This window comes from Pongo pygmaeus, chromosome 6, assembly GCF_028885625.2.
Source record: "Pongo pygmaeus isolate AG05252 chromosome 6, NHGRI_mPonPyg2-v2.0_pri, whole genome shotgun sequence".
NCBI classification, from domain to species: Eukaryota; Metazoa; Chordata; class Mammalia; order Primates; family Hominidae; genus Pongo; species Pongo pygmaeus.
The window spans coordinates 146,257,143-146,274,933 of NC_072379.2; the positions used below are offsets into that span (position 1 = coordinate 146,257,143).

Sequence of the window (17,791 nt, forward strand, 5' to 3'; positions counted from 1 at the left end):
TATATATATTATTTATATATATATATATGTGAATTAGTCCATACCTTAGATAATTGGATAGCTATTTAGGTAAATATGTAAAATTTAGGCTATGAACCAAACAAGCACCCATTAACACTGGTGATCTCTTGTGGTTGGGATTCACTCTCTACTTTCTGTATTTCTTTATTGTTTAATTTATTTTGAGCAATAGACATAGTTTGTAATAAAATATATAGCAAAGATATCTTTTAAAATTAAAATATTAAACTTAAAATTTTAATATTAAAATGTTTATATGGTAAACACTTCTTCAAATTTTCTTATTCAGAGTTGGAAAGTGAAGACTAAGGAACAATAAAATGTTTTTGAAAAAGCCTTTTCTACCATGATGCTTTGATGAATTGGGCATATTACCAGCTTGCTGAGCTATTGTTAGGAACAAAATTGTGGAAACACTATGATTTTGCATTCACTTTTTGACTAGCCATTATTGTTCAGATTGCTTAAACAGTTCAACCATACATATTTAATCACCGCATAGAAAACTTAATTCTAGGGAGTGATAAGCAATCAGGATGATAGAAGAAAAAAGTGGCTTGTCCCCAAATAAGCACAGGGTGTTATTAGATATCAGATGAAATTTTAATCTATTTTTGTAGGAAACAGAGCTAAACTGTGATGGATGTTCTTTACATTGTTGTAGAATATCCCAGACTTTTAAAAAAGTACATGGTATGTATTAAAGTGTAAATATCATAGATTATTTCTAGAAATTTTATAATTTTCAAGCCAGTTCTGAGCTTATATCCACAAGAGGATGTGCTGGTATTTTGGAAGCATTTAACCCATTCGTAGAAAAACAACTTTTAATTTAGTTTTAGATAGATGGATAGATAGGTAGGAAAATATGTTGAAACTTTTTGTTTTTCTTTGTGGGGAATCTAGCTTACAGAGCATTTTGTTTCCCAGCTGACCCTGACTACTTACCATTTGTAAAGTGAGACTTGGTCTACATGAATAGCTTTCCTTCCTGTCTTTATTAATATCTCAGGATTGTCTGAAAAAATATAAGCCATCTTCATCTTTTCTGTCGCGTTTTCTCATTGCTCTAAAAGTGAGACAGAAACGCATTAACATTTGCATAAATCACTATTCTGTACCTAGAACTAAATGTGCTTTGATTTAGAAGAAAGTGTAGAGGAGGTGATTCTTGTTCCCTGAGTAAAAGCTCAGGGAACGTTTACTTCCTGAGAGATGAATTAGAAATATTTTATGTCAATTAAAATATGCTAAAGGTGTATAAAACAATGATGTGTCTATTATTTAACTGTCACTGATAGGAAATTAACAGCAAAACTACTGTCTAGAGTTCAGAATTTACTCTCATCTGTTTTTCTTTTATTCACTTTTCCAGACAAAAAGTACCTATCAACTGCTGGATTATAAGTTCTCCTTTATTTCTCATTGCAGATGATAAAGATATTGTCATTGAAATTCAGCTGTGACAGTATATACGATTAAGCTAAAGTTTAATTGGCTTTGCAGTGTTAGCAGAAGCCAAAATTAAACGGTTGATTTTTTCCCTCGTATTAAAATAAACCTCTGTGATTCACAGTCTCAGAGAACAGAATTCTGTTGATTAAGAAAGTCTTTTTATGGGCAATAAAGAGCTGATTATAAGAATTAAAACTTAAAGTTTAAGGTCATATTTTTTCTGAATGTTTTATAATGTAACATTGTACAAACTTATTTAAAAGCATAAATATTTGAGATACTAGCATAGATATTTTCAAAGTATGTGAAAGCCATCAATGATTTGAAAGGCAAGCTTAGATTTCATTTTAGGTAATATTCAAAGTAACTGTATGCACAACAATTCACTTTATAGAATTAGGTAAACTCAACACAAAAAAAGCGTGGATGTGGTTCTGGCAGCTCTGCATCTCTGCTGTGGCCCCCACAGGAATTTATTTGGTGGTATGCTCCACTTACAAGGCAAACCAAAGTGTTCCTCATGGTGATTGGAGTAAACAAGTGCCAGAGAACTAGGACATGAAATGAGAAAACATTTCTCTGACAGGCTTTAAACTGGCTATTATTTTTCCCAATGTCTCCCTCTGGAGTTCTTTAGCCAGACCTTGCCCAAAACCTAGAGGCTAGCTTTGTCCAGGCTTGTAATTCTAAAGTTATTAGAGCTGTTCCATTTGACTAGGCTTTCTATGATTTAAAAATGAAAAGCTTAGAGAAATAGTCTATTGAAAAGATTTTTAACAATGAGGATTTGATCATGGTAACGAAGCTTCTATTTGAACTCAATATTTGATTTGAATGGTTACATTGCATTTTTGAATCATTCTATGAATTGAGAATACATTGACCAATAGTGCCTACTAAATAATATCTCATTTTTATTTCTGGTGTGAAATAAATAGTAGTTATAAAACAAATCCTCACAATCACATATTTCTGATCATAGTGACAAAATTTCCCATTTTTTAAAAAGATTACATACTTTCCTTATTTTAATCTATTCCCCTAAAACTAAAATTAGAGCTGCTGTAGTCATAGTACACGCTGAATATTTGTTCTTTAAACTCATATATGGATATGTGAAGATACCCGTGTCCAATGTAGTGAAAAAACAAACAATGTTGCCCAATTCTCCATTCCAAATGCAAGGAGGTAATAAGAAATTTGAGACAGACCGATTCCTAAGAATAAATGTTAAGAAGTTTCTAAAAATGCAATTGGTTGTAAACTCTGAATACTACAACAAGGTTTACTAAAATTGTGGTGAAATACAAAAACCATTAGAAAAAAATGAGAATAGCATAAAAGATTATATTCCAAGTGCCTTCATTCTTACATCAAAGAAGGCAACTTTTTGAATAAAATATATACCTAAAAATCATGAAGAATTATCATTAAGGCATAAAATATTTAAGTCTCATAATCTGTTCAAGATTTAAAAATTTTACTATTTTGGACTAAACTCTAGATTCCTAAGTTAAGATTTGAAGCGTATAACCCATTGAATTTATATTACTAATTTTGTTATTAAAGTAAAATGTTCAACTGATAGAGCTTTTATGAGCGTTTTTATCAATACTCTCCATAAAACCTCCTTTAAAAAAACACAGTAAATCAAAAGAAGGAATAGAAGAAAAACAGAGGACTGTCAATTTCTCAAGAAAAACACTTATTTAATTCTCATTTATTCTTTGCAGACACCTGTTGGAAGTGGATGGTAACATACATGGCTGAACTAATATGTTATTTTTTTTGTTTGTTTTAGGGGCTGATGTTATCAACTTTGATGGCCATGTTGTATTACCATATAGATTCAGAAACAAGAAGATGAAAACACTGAAAGATGTCATTGCCTTGAAATTTAAGACGTCTGAAAGTGAAGGAGTAATCTTGCACGGAGAAGGACAGCAAGGAGATTACATTACCTTGGAACTGAAAAAAGCCAAGCTGGTCCTCAGTTTAAACTTAGGTGTGTTCTGACTCTCAGTTCTATTCTTTCCATTATGGATGTTCCCATTAGGAATATGTTCATGTTGCTCAATTCTTTAAAATGTAAATTATAAAAAGAGCTCATATTATGTTGTCAATTCATACTTAATCTATAACAGTTTGTATGTAATGAAACACCTATTCATTCAAAAAATATTTATTAAACACCTCTACTATAAAAGTTACTATACTAGTCTTTGGCCTATAGCAAGGAACAAATAGACAAGATCCTTAAGCTCATTAAGTTCATGACCTAACGGAGGAATCAGACCATATAGCATTTATTATATTTATTATTCTTATTTTAAAACAACTAAGCAAAAATGAATGACTTCAAATAATATATATTATGAACCAGTTGAATAGATTAATATGATAAGGGGACTAGGTTAATACGTCCTGTTCAAAGGCAACAGGGCTAATATTAGAATGCGTAGTGAAGAAAGACTGCTCTGGGGAGAAAATATTTAAGATGAGATCAGAGTGATGAAAAGGAATTAGCCATGAAAACATGAGAGAAAGAAGATTACATAGGAAGAGAACATTGAAGACCAAAAGCACGCTCAAGAAGCAGGAAGGATGCCGCTGTGCATAAATGGCGTGAGTTATTAAGACAAAAGATGAAGTCCAAGAGGTGGAAATTGCCCAAATCCTGTGGGATCCTACAGGGCAAGGCAAATTGTTTAGATATTATTTTTAAGAATAGGAAGCTGTTGGAAGGCATTAAACTGTATGGCTTTATCATCTCATTTTTATCAAGCGCATTGAGACTTCTGTAAGAAGAATTACTTGTGTAGATATGAGAGTCGCAGCAGAACTTCTGCATAGTTTGGGTGAGAGATAGTACTGCTTGTATGAGGTGGTTATCAGGGGAGATGCAGAGAAATATGTAAATTAAGGAAATTATTTTAGTGGTACATTCAGCGTGACTTATGATGGGTTGGATATAGCCTAAGAAGAAAAGAGTAGAAATAAAGAATGAGCCCTAGGATTTGGGCTTGAGCACCAAATGGACATTAGTGCCATTTTCAGAAAGAGAGAAGACTTTAGGAGGAATTCTAGAGATCAGTTTGGACATGGTTAATTTGAGCTGCTTATGAAACATCTAAGTAGAACTTTCTATTATGGAAGTTGATATGTGAGACTGAGAGGAAAACTAAAATGGAGACTAAGTAGTTGTGAATATTGAGTAGGAGAAAATGAAGAAAGTGTAGTATCACAGAAATCAAGGAAACAAAAGAGGTTGTCAACTGTTGAATTCATCTAAATGTCACGTAAGATGAAGACAGAGAGGCAAATATTGGGCTTAACAACATGGAGGTTACTGTTAATTTCTACTCCGTGGAATAGAAAAGACAAATTTTATAGGTTAAAAACAGAATGAAAGGCGTTAAGTAAATATTTTGACTAACTAGAGAGGAAGAACAGTTAGTCGGTTAACTGTTAACTGGAGAGAAAGAACATAGAGAAATGAAATGTTGGCTGCTGAAAGATCTGAACTCAAGTTACTGTTTTATGTGGGGTTGTTGTTGTTTCTATTTATTTATGTATTTATTTATTTATTTATTTATTTATTTACTTATTTTTGAGTCAGTGTTTCACCCTGTCACCCAGGCTGGAGTGCAGTGGCATGATCTCTGCTCACTGCCACCTCCACCTCCCAGGCTCAACTGATACTCCTGCCTCAGCCTCCCGAGTAGCTGGGATTACAGGCACCTACCACCATGCCCAGCTAATTTTTGTATTTTTAGTAGAGATGGGGTTTCACCATATTGGCCAGGTTGTTTTCAAACTCCTGACCTCAAATGAACCACCTGCCTTGGCCTTCCAAAGTGCTGGGATTATAAGCCACCGTGCCTGGCCCTGTTGTTGTTTTTAAATGGACAATACCAATGTATGTTTGTATGTTGATGATGTAGCTAGGATTTACTTAAAGCTAAAGTGAAGATCTGCAAGATTGGTACTGGCATTCAAAATTACAGTTTAGGCAAAGTAATGGTACCTCTTTCTTTTTTTTTTAAATTTAAGTTCATGAATGCATGCGCAGGATGTACAACTTTGTTACATAGGTAAACGTGTGCCGTGATGGTTGTCTGCACAGATCATCCCATCACCTACGTATTCAGGCCAGCATCCATTAGCTATTATTCTTGATGCTTTCCCTCCTCGCCACCTAACCCTCTGACAGACCCCATGTGTGTTGTTCGTCTCTATGTGTCCATGTGTTCTCATCATTCAGTTCTCACTTATAAGTGAGAACATGTGGTATTTGGCTTTCTGTTCCTGCATTAGTTTGCTGAAGACAATAGCCTCCAGCTCCACCCATGTCCCCGCAAAGGACAGGATCTCATTCCTTTTTATGGCTGCATAGTATTCCATGGTGTATATGTACCACATTTTCTTTACCCTGTCTATCATTGATGGGCATTTAGGTTGATTTCATGTCTTTGCTATTGTGAATAGTGCTGCAATGAACATATGTATGCATGTATCTTTATAATAGAATAACTTATATTCCTTTGGGTTTATATCCAGTAATGGGATTGCTGGGTCAAATGGTATTTCTGCCTCTAGGTCTTTGAGGAATCTTCACACTGTCTTCTACAATGATTGAACTAATTTCCCCTCCCACCATCAGCATAAAAGCTTTCCTTTTTCTCTGCAGCATCATCAGCATCTGTTGTTTTTTGACTTTTTAATAATAGTCGTTTTGACTTGTGTGAGATGGTATCTCATTGCAGTTTTGATCAGTGATGTAGAGCTTTTTTTCCATGTTTGTTGGCCACACGTATATCTCCTTTTGAGAATTTTCTGTCCATGTCCTTTGCCCACATTTCAATGGGGTTGTTTTTGTCTTGTTAATTTAAGTTCCTTGCAGAAGCTGGATATTAGACCTTTGTCAAATGGATGGATTGCATCATTTGTTTCTCATTCTGTAGGTTGTCTGTTCACTCTGATAACAGTTTCTTTTACTGTGCAGAAGCACTTCAATTTAATTATATCCCATCTGTCAATTTTTGCTTTTGTTGCAATTGCTTTTGGCATCTCCATCATGAAATCTTTTCCTGTGCCCATGTCCTGAATGGTATTGCCTAGATTGTCTTCTAAAGTTTTTATAGTTTTGGGTTTTAAGTTAAAGTCTTTAATTCATTTTGAATTGATTTTTTTGTACAGTGTAAGGAAGGGGTCCAGTTTCAATTTTCTGCATATGACTAGCCAGTTCTCCCAGCACCATTTATTCAATGATGAATCCTTTTCCCATTGCTTGTTTTTGTCAGGTTTGTTGAAGATTAGGTGGTTGTAGTTGTATGATCTTATTTCTGAGTTCTATACTCTGTCCCATTGGTCTATGTGTCTGTTCGTACCAGTACCATGCTGTTTTGGTTACTGTAGCCTTGCAGTACAGTTTGAAGTTGGGTAGCGTGATGCCTCCAACTTTCTTCTTTTTTCTTAGGATTGTGTTGGCCATTGGACTCTTTTTTTGGTTCCACGTGAATTTTAAAATAGTTTTTTAAAATTCTCTGAAGAATCGTCAATGGTAGTTTAATGGGAATAGTATAGAATCTATGTATTGCTTTGGGCAATATGGCCATTTTCATGATGTTGATTATTCCTATTCTTCCTATCCATGAGCATGGAATGTTTTTCCGTTTATTTGTGTCATCTCTGATTTCTTTGAGCAGAGGTTTCTAGTTCTCCTTGATAAGGTCCTTCACTTCCATTGTTAGCTGTGTCCTAGGTATTTTATATTATTTTTGGCAATTGTGAATGAGAGTTCATTCATAATTTGACCCTCTGATTGCTCATTGTTGGTTTATAGGAATGCTTGTGATTTTTACACATTGATTTTGTATCCTGAGACTTTGTTGAAGTTGCTTATCAGCTTAAGAATCTTTTGGGCTGAGATGATGAGGTTTTCTAGTTACAAGATCATGACATCTGCAAAGATAATTTGACTTCCTTTCTTCCTGTTTGAATACTCTTTATTCTTTCTCTTGCCTGATTGCCCCGGCCAGGATAGCCAATACTGTGTTGAATAGTCATGGTGAGAGAGGGCATCCTTGTCTTGTGACAATTTTCAAGGGGAATGCTTCCAGATTTTCCCCATTCAGTATGATATTGGCTGTGGGTTTGTCATAGATGGCTCTTACTATTTTGAGGTATGTTCCTTCAAAACCTAGTTAACTGAGAGTTTTTAATACAAAGGGATGTTGAATTTTGTTGAAGAACTTTTCTGCATCCACTGAGATAATCACGTGGTTTTTGTCTTTAGATCTCTTTGTGTGATTAATCACATTTATTGATTTGTGTATATTGAACCAACATTGCATCTCAGGGATGAAGCCTACCTGATTACGGTAGATACCCTTTTTGATGTGCTGCTGGATTCAGTTTGCCAGAACTTTGTTGAGAATTTTTACATAGATGTTCATCAAAAATATTGGCCTGAAGTTTTTGGTGTTGTTGTTGTTGTTGTTGTTGTAGTATATCCACCAGGTTTTGGTACCAAGATGATGCTGGCCTCATAGAATGTGCTAGAGAGGAGTCCTTCCTTTTCAATTTTTTGGAATAGTTTAAATAGGAATGGTATCAGCTCTTCTTTGGACCTCTGGTAGAATGCAGCTGTGAGTCTGTCTCGTCCTGGGTTTTTTTGGTTGGTAGGCTATTTATTACTGCCTCAATTTCAGAAGTCATTATTGGTCTGGCTTAGGGAATCAATTTCTTTCTGGTTCAGTCTTGGGAGGGTGCATGTGTCCAGAAATTTTCCATTTCTTCTAGATTTTCTAGTTTATGTGCATAGAGGTGTTCATAGTATTCTCTGATGGTACAGAGAATACTATAAACATTATAGAGAAATACAAACATATTTCTACAGGGAAATACAGAAGTATTTCTGTGAGGTTAGTGGTGATGCCCCCCTTATGATTTCTGGTTGTGTTTATTTGAATCGTCTCTCTTTTCTTCTTTATTATTCTAGCTAATGGACTATTTTATTAATTATTTCAAAAATCCAGTGTATTAAATTCTCACACTGGTATAAAGAACTGCCCAAGACTAAGTGATTTATTTAAAAAAAAAAAAGAGGTTTAATTGACTTACAGTTTCAAATGGCTGGAGAGGCCTCAGGAAACTTACAATCATGGCCAAAAGTGAAGCAAACACATCCTTATTCACATGGCAGCAGGAGAGAGAAGTGCAGAGCGAAGTCGGGGAAAGCCCTTTATAAAAACATCAGATGTTGTGAGAACTCACTCACTATGATGAGAACAGCAGGGGGGAACCACCCCCAAGAAGTCCCTCCCCCAACACGTGGGGATTATAATTTGGATTACAATTCAAGATGAGATTTGGGTGGGGACACAGAGCCAGATCATATCAACCAGCTCCAGGATTTATTGATTTTTTGAAGGATTTTTTTTGTGTGTGTCTCCATATTCTACTTCAGTTTAGCTCTCATCTTGGTTATTTCTTGTCTTCTACTAGCTTTGGGGTTTGTTTGCTCTTGGTTCTCTAATTCTTTTAGTTGTGATGCTAGGTTGCTAACTTGAGGTATTTCTAGCTGTTTGATGTGGGCATTTAGGGCCACAAATTTCCCTCTTAACACTGTTTTAGCTGCATCCCAGAGATTCTGGTACTTTGTATCTTTGTTCTCATTAGTTTCAAAGAAATTCTTGATTTCTGCCTTAATTTCATTATTTACCCAAGAGTCACTAAGAAGCAGGTTGTTCAGTTTCCATGTAGTTGTGTGGTTTTGAGAGAATTTCTTAATCTTGAGTCCTAATTTGATTGTGCTGTGGTCTGAGAGACTGTTTGTTATGATTTCAGTCCCTTTTCATTTGCTGTGGAGTGTTTTACTTTCAATTATGTCATCAATTTTAGAGTAAGTGCCATGTAGTGATGAGAAGTATGCATATTCTGTTGTTTTGGGTTGAGAATTCTGTATATATCTATTAGGTCTACTTGATCCAAAGCTGAGTTCAAGTCCTGGATGTCTTTGTTAATTTTCTGCCTCAATGATCTGTCTAATATTGTCAGTGGGGTATTAAAGTCTCCCACTATTATTCTGTAGGAATCTAAGTCTCTTTGAAGATCTCTAAGAACTTGCTTTATGAATCTGGGTGCTCCTGTACTGGGTACATGTATATTTATGATAGTTAACTCTTCTTGTTGAATTTAGCCTTTTACCATTAGGTAATGCCCTTCATTGTGTTTTTTGATCTTTGGTGGGTTAAAGTCTGTTTTGTCAGAAACTACAATTGCAACCCCTGCTTTTTTCTGTTTTCCATTTGCTTGGTAAATTTTTCTCCATCCTTTATTTTGAGCTTATGTGTGTGTTTGCATGTGAGATGGGTCTCTTGAAGACAGCATACCATTGGGTCTTGGCTCTTTATCCAGCTTGCCAGTCTTAAATGTAAATGGCATTTAACCCATTTACATTTAAGGTTAGTATTGTTATGTGTGGATTTGATCCTGTCATCATGCTGCTAGCTGGTTAGTTTGCAGGCTTGTTTATGTGGTTGCTTCATAGTGTCACTGGTCTGTGTATTTTGGTGTGTTTCTGTAGTTGCTGGTAATAGTTTTTCCTTTATATATTTAGTGCTTTCTTCAGGAGCTCTTGCAAGGCAGGACTGGTGGTAATAAATGCTCTCAGCATTTGCTTGTCTGAAAAGGATCTTATTTCTCCTTCGCTTATGAAGCTTAGTTTGACTGGATGTGAAGTTCTGGGTTGGAAATTCTTTTCTTTAAGATTATTAATTATTGGCCCCCAAGTTTCTGCTGAGAGGGCCACTGTTAGTCAGGTGGGCTTCCCTTTGTAGGTGACCTGGCCTTTCAGCCTTCCTCTCTGGCTGCCTTTAACATTTTTTCTTTCATTTCAACCTCAGAAAATCTGATGATTATGTGTCTTGGGGATGTTCATCTTGTGGAGTATCTTACTGAGGTTCTCTGCATTTCCTGAATTTGAATGTTGGCCTTCTTCCTAGATTGGGGAAGTTCTCCTGGATCATATCCTGAAGTATGTTTTCCAACTTGATTCCATTCTCCCTGTCTCTCCCAGGTACACCAATCAGTTGAAGGTTTAGTTTCTTTATGTAATTCCATATTTCTCAGAGGTTTTGTTAATTCCTTTTCATTCTTTTTTCTCTATTCTTGTCTGCCTGTCTTATTTCAGAAAGATAGGCTTCAAGCTCTGAGATTTCTTCCTCTGCTTGGTCTGCCTGCTATTAATACTTGTGATTGCATTGTAGTAGTGTGTTTTTCAGCTCTAACAAGTCAATTATATTCCTCTCTAAACTGGGTGTTCTGGCTATCAGATCCCATATTGTATTACCATGATTCTTAGCTTCTTTGCATGGGGTACAACATGCTCCTTTACTTCAGTGAAGTTTGTTATTACCCACCTTCTGAAGCCTACTTCTGTCATTTCAGCCATCTCAGCCTTAGCCCAGTTCTGAGCCCTTGCTGGAGAAGTGTTGCGGTCATTTGGAGGAAAAGGGGCACTCGGCTTTTTGACTTTTCAGAATTGTTTGCATTGATTGCTTCTCATCTTTGGTGTCTTATCTACCTTCATTGTTTGAAGTTGCTGATTTGGAGATGGAGTTTTGTGGGGTTTGTTGTTGTTGTTGTTGTTTTGTGTTTGTTTTTCTTTTAGCAGCCCTGTAGAAGTCTGGCCACTCATCCATAGGGCTATTGTGGTTTGCTGGGAGTCCACTCCAGACACTAGTTGCCTCAGTTTTTCCTGTACCTGGAAGTATAATATCATCAATGAAGGCTGCAGGACAGCAAAGATGGCAGCCTGCCCCTTCCTCTGGAAGTTCCATGCTAGGGATAACTGACCTATTGCTGGCCCAAATGTGTCTGGAGGAAGTGGTTGGAGATCACTGTTGGAAGGTCTCACTCAGTCAGGAGGAATGAGATCAGGGATTGACTTAAAAAAGCAATCTGGCTGCTTTTTGATAGAGCCACTGTGCTGTGTTGGAGATTTCTTCATCCCCTAATCGGTTTGGGCTCTCCAAGGCCCACAGGCTGGACTAGCTGAGAAGCCTGAATGTCCAAGTTGGTGACCTGCCCCACCCTTCAGGCACTTTGTCCCATGGAGAACACAGTCAGGGGTGGCCAGAGGCCCCAGCTGGGACAACCTGCCCTGGGAAGAAGAATGGATGGGGGGATGGGGCAGTTAAAGAAACAGTCTGGTCACGCCTTGACAAAACAGCTGTGTTGTGGTGAGGAACTGCCTCTGCCCCCATCAGCTTGGACTCTCCAAAGCCCACAGGCTGTAGAATGACTGAACTGTCCAAAGAACCCAGGTGGTGACCCTCCCCTCCCTTGGTCACTCCCTCCCAGGGATAGAAAATAGCTCTGTCATGCAGGCAGGTGTGGTTGGAGGTCCCCAGCTGGGAGGTCCCACCCAGTAGGAAGAATGGATCAGGGCTCTGCTTAAAGAAGCAGTCTGGCCATGATCTGGCAAAGCCACTGTGTTACACTGCTGGGGAACCCTTCCTCCTTGTCTGGACTCTTTGGACTCTCCAAAGCCCACAGGCTGCAAAGGCCCAGTCGACCAAATAGCAGAGATGGTGTCTGGACCTCTCCTCGAGGCTCCATCTGGTCTCAAGAAGGCTTTGCCCTGTTGCCAGTGGCTGGCTGAAATTCCAAGCCAGTGGGTCTTATCTTGTAGGGAAATGGGGCCCACAGAACAATGCCATTCAGCTCCCTGGATTCTGCTCCCTTCCTAGGGGTATGTGCAGATCTCCCGCCTTGCCTGAGTTGCAGACACCTTTGTTGGAAATCTCAGGGTGGAGTTTATAAAGCTCCACTCTGTCTCTGTGCATGACTGAGCAGCTGCTCTGCCAAGACGCCACACAGCTCTGTGTGTCAGACCCAAGGCTCTGGTGTCATGGGCTCACAAGGAGATCTCCTAATCTGTGAGTTGCAAATATCCACAGGAGAAACATAGTTTCTTGGGGTCACATAGTCACTCACTGCTTCCCTTGGCAGGGGTTGGGGGTTCCCTTGGCTCCATGTCACTCCTAGGTAGGCCATAGCCCCATCCTGCTTTTCTTCATTCTCCTTGTGTGAAGTTGTTTCCCTAATCCGTCTCCATGTGAGAACCTGAATATTTCAGTTGAAAGTGCTGTATTTACTCATTCCTTTCATTTCTCTCCTTGAGCACTGCAGACTTCAGCTACTTCTAATCAGCCATCTTGGCCCCATCCCACCTGTTTCTCTTGATTGGCTAAAAATTCTAGGCTATTTGATTTATTTGCCAATTGCCAATTTGAGTGGTCCAAACATTCCTGAATATGACTTGTATCCCATATATTAACTTGTATTACTTTGAAATTCAGTATTATACTAAAAATTGCAACTTAGGTTATTTTTATAGGTAATGATACATTACCTTAAAGATGTACCCTTGATTATAAAACTTTTCACATTAAAGATCTGATCTGATAGACACAATAGCTTCTATAACAAAGACGAAAAGTCACACAAAATTTGCCATCACTTAGTTACATAAAATATTATTTTTTACATTAAAATAAAAGTAACATTAAAATGCATGCAAAACCTGGGAAAGTACAAATGTCAAATATACTAGTTAAATATCAATCATGAATAAGAAATTATACCACTGCATAATAATACCAAGACATTAGGAGGAAATATAGGCACATGATATACAAGATAACTCAGAAAAAAATATTATATAAACACCCAATGCTTAATTTTTGTCAAGTAAGTAAATTCATTTTAAAGTGATACTTTCAGTGTTGGTGAGTATTTGACAAAATGGATCCTTCGTATTGTTCTGCAAGTCAAAAAATATTTTCAGGAAAATAGCTAGACAATATGCCTTCGAACATTTGAAATCTCTTACAATACAGTATTTTGGTCCAAAAAGCCTAAGGTAAAAAGAGAAATGACCACTAGGATTTAAGTCCAAATATGTAATTTGCAACATTAATTACAATGTCAAAAATTGGGAAAAAAATTAAACACATAGAAATATGTTGATAGCATTTAAAATGGCTGTGCTAACTTTTAATTATATGGTGAAATATATAATATTAAAAAAAACCTGTAGGATATAAAATCTATTGATCTATCAATCTAATTAAATATATGCAGTCATGTGTCACTTTAAAATGGGGATGCATTCTGAGAAATTCTGTGTGAGTTTCAACACTTTGTAAACACAAGAGTATGCAAAGACAAACGTAAATTGTATATCCTATTACACATCTAGGCTATATGGTACAGCTTACAGCTTATTGCTCCTAGTGTAGAAATCTGTATAGCATGTTACTGTACTGAATACTTTAGTCAACTGTGTAAAAAACTGGTAAGTATTTGCATATCAAAAAATAGGATGGATACAGTGAAAATACGGTATTAAATTTGATGTTAACACCATTATATATGAAGCCCATCGTTGAAAGAAATGTCATTATGTGGTGCATGACCGTTTGTGGAAAACATATGGAAGGAAACATACCAAATTATTTTTAGAGGTGGAAATATTTTTGCATTACATTTCACTTGTTGTTTCTTCATAATATTCTCTACTTCTAATAACGAATGTGTATTCATTGTGCTACTGGGGGAAAATAGACTGAAATTATTTTTAAAACCAGACCCAATAGAGGAAAAGAAGGAAGAGCAGGGGGAGAGTACCAGAAACAAAAGACATTTTTGTTTTTTACACATAAAAACATTTTATGTGTACTTCCATAAAATATACACACAGGCACACGTGTGCACACACACACACTGCAGTTGAATTATATCTAAAGATGTTTATTTTTTCAAACTTTTCATTTTTTATCCCAAATGAAACATATAGAGTAACCTTTTAAAATCAACTGTGGCTTATAGCAGTGTGACATTACTGTTTTCAAAGAAATAACTGACTACGTGACCTTACCAAAAAAAGTTTATTAGCTTTACACTGGAAAGCAGTTTACTGATGGAGTTTTACTGACTGACTGGAATTTACAACAGCCAGAGAGAAATATCTACTCAAATATCTACTGCCATTCTTTAATGCAGTTACCTAAATATCAGACGTATCTGCCTGCTGCTGAGTCTTCTAGTGTAAATATTTAAAGTAATAAAACTCAGTGTGACCTTTTCACTTAGATAGTTCTGAATTTTCTTTCTTTCTCTTCCTCTTTCTCCTCTTGTCCCTCTCCTTTTCCTTGTCTCATTTTACACATACACACTGATTTACCATCACACATCAACATATGATTTCATCACCATAAATGAAGAAAATATGTTCTAGGAAGATAATAGAAAACGTAAGGTATGGGGGCATTAGCATACAAAGGGAGAAAGGAAGGAAGAGGGAGGGAGGGAGGGAAAGAAGGACAAAGAAGGAAGGAAGGAAGGGAGGGAGGGAGGGGAAAGAAAGAGGGAGAGGAAAGAAAGAAAGAAGGGAAGGAAGGAAGGAAGGAAGGAAAGAAGAATTTAATGTGACAGTCAATTGTTTATCTCTTATTTCCATTATGCTATTTATTCTGAAACCCTATTATATTTTTATAGTGATTAATTTTGCCTGACCATAAAAAGCAGTTCTTGATTAGACAACATAGATGAAACAAAATATGTAAACTTTATCCAGGGATGACCTTAATAAATACGTTAGATTCTAACAATCTTTTACTTTTATTTATGGTTTTGTTGCTATGGAGATCTTATTTCAAAACTAAATGCTACATATATAATTCTGAATGTTATCATTTTAATTAAAAGATAACAAGTAAATTTTCTATGCCATTTACAATTGCATAGTGTTCTCTTTACAACAATGGCTTTTGGAGTCAATGAAAATTAAAAATGGTCATGCTATGTGGTCTTAATAATAATTATAACAGTCATAAAAGATTAACAGGTAACAGTTATGTTCACTATATGCCAGAAAGTGTATTAAATTCTTTGCCTATACTAACTCATTTAATCCTCATGCAACCTTACAAAGCAGGTACTATTATCTTCCCTATTGTATATATGAGAAAGTGGAGACCAGGCATTCTCAACTTGCCCTGGAGCCAGCACCAGAACCTGGCAGGCTTCTGTAAAAGCCCAAGTGACACTGACTTTATAACAAACCTACTAAAATTTGGCAGAATTCATTGCACTGTCATAAAACATTCATTTTCCCCCTTTTTAAAGAAGCACTTTTTTCCATCTTTAATAACTTGTAAGTACTTTGAACGTAAAGTATTTTTAAGTGTCGTTACTTACTGGTATCCCAGGTTAACTCGGATGGATAGAGCTTTGATGGAATGTCAGCCACTAGATGCTATAAATGAAAGATCTTCTGCTTCACAGAGTTGGCCATAGCATCATTGCATTGTTTCTTTTTCACTCCTGTGTACCCAGGAAGCAACCAGCTTGGCCCCATATATGGCCACACATCAGTGATGACAGGAAGTTTGCTGGATGACCACCACTGGCACTCTGTGATCATTGAGCGCCAGGGGCGGAGCATTAACCTCACTCTGGACAGGAGCATGCAGCACTTCCGCACCAATGGAGAGTTTGACTATCTGGACTTGGACTATGAGGTACACATGATGATGTAGAAATTGTGATAAAATGTCGAGCAATTTTGTCACTCTCCTACTGTATTGTATTATTGTTAATTATATTACTACTTATACCATTTTTATTTTCTTCTCTAAACAAGACACTGACAATTTTAAAAACCTAATTAATTTGTTTCATTTTATTTCTAAATTTATAATCATGAGGACTCGAAATATTATAAAAATCTTAGTACCAAAGTAATAATTTGAAGAGACGAACCATGCTATCCAGGCCATTTAATAAATTCAGAATAAATTTGATTTTTAATCTTTCGTTGGTAGTTACTCATGTTATCAATTCTCCCTGAGAAAGTGCAGTACATTATATGCAGAGGGTTGTCTAATATTTATTATAAAGTATTGAGTAAGAAATCTTAGTTTCTGGTTTATATTAAGTCATTTAGAAACTCATGACTGTAGATGGGTCTTTTGACAAGCTCTATTTTCTCAGAGTCAATATTACAAAAGCAATAAAGTAAAATACAGACTATTTTAAAAAGATTGTTCATGAATAAGAAGACATATATTACCTTCTCAATAATTAGAGATTAAAAATAATCAATGATCATGTTTATATAAATAAAAATATATTTCCATAGCTTGAGTAGGTATATCATATTTTTAAATTACTCGGAGAGCAATTCAACCTTAAATATCCATTAAAACTGTTAATCATATATGTAGGTGAGCTCTTTAAGATGTTTGTCAGCCAGGCGTGGTGGCGCATGCCTGTAATCTCAGCACTTTGGGAGGCTGACACATGCGGATCACGGGGTCAGGAGTTCGAGACCAGCCTGAGCAACATGGTAGAACTCCGTCTCTGCTAAAAATACAGAAATTAGCTGGTTGTGGTGGCACGCGCCTGTAATCCCAGCTACTCAGGAGGCTGAGTAGCTTGAACCCAGGAGGTGGAGGTGGCAGTGAGCCGAGATCGTGCCCCTGTACTCCAGCCTGGGCAACAGAGCAAAACTCTGCCTCAGAAAAAAAAAACAAAAAACAACAACAACAATGAAAAAAATATTTGTCACAGTATCATACATCCTAGGAGAAAAGGATAACACTATACATACAAAAGCAACAGAATGGTAAGATAAAAGGGACGCAATACTATTACTTAGCCAGAAGTTTCCAAACTTTCTTAGTTCACAGAGCCCTTAGTGTCTTCAAACATTTTCCATAGCAGTCCTGAGCCATTAGGTCCAAAAACCCTAAAAATTTATGTCCTAAGACTTTGGTAGCCATTTAGAGAAATAAACACAAAATAAAAGTGAAAGTAGGTTTTTATTTCATTCTTAAACAACAGCAATTATTACTAATGGGATGAGTGCTATTCCACTGTATGCCTGGCAGAAATGGGGATCAGATTTGCCACTGGCATTCTAATTTTCTATCCCACTTTCACTCTACATGATACTCTGTCTTAATCAGAGTAATGACCAAATCCAAAATTCACAAAGACAGCACATCATTAAAAGGAATGACACATTATCTAATACTGGAACAGTAAACTACCTTAAGCTAGAGTTTCACACAATGTCCAAAAGGTGTCAAATATTGTTGTGTTTTCTTTAAAAATTTCAAACATACTATGGCACCCCTATTAGTTTTCTGCACCACCTTCATGCTCCTTGGCACCCAGTTTTGAAATTGGAGATGTACTCATGTTTATATGTGTGTGTTATGTATATTTGTATATACCC

General features: G+C 36.4%; 1 protein-coding gene across 2 annotated transcripts in view; it reads left to right on the plus strand.

Moving 5' to 3' along the window:
* CNTNAP2 (contactin associated protein 2) overlaps window positions 1-17,791 on the plus strand; it is a 2,269,257-nt gene that overhangs the window by 969,078 nt on the left and 1,282,388 nt on the right. For both annotated transcript variants that reach the window (XM_054495308.2, XM_063667934.1), the window contains 2 exons: window positions 3,278-3,481; window positions 15,886-16,070. In XM_054495308.2, coding sequence (XP_054351283.2) covers window positions 3,278-3,481; window positions 15,886-16,070 — 389 coding nt within the window. The remainder of the gene's footprint in view (window positions 1-3,277; window positions 3,482-15,885; window positions 16,071-17,791) is intronic.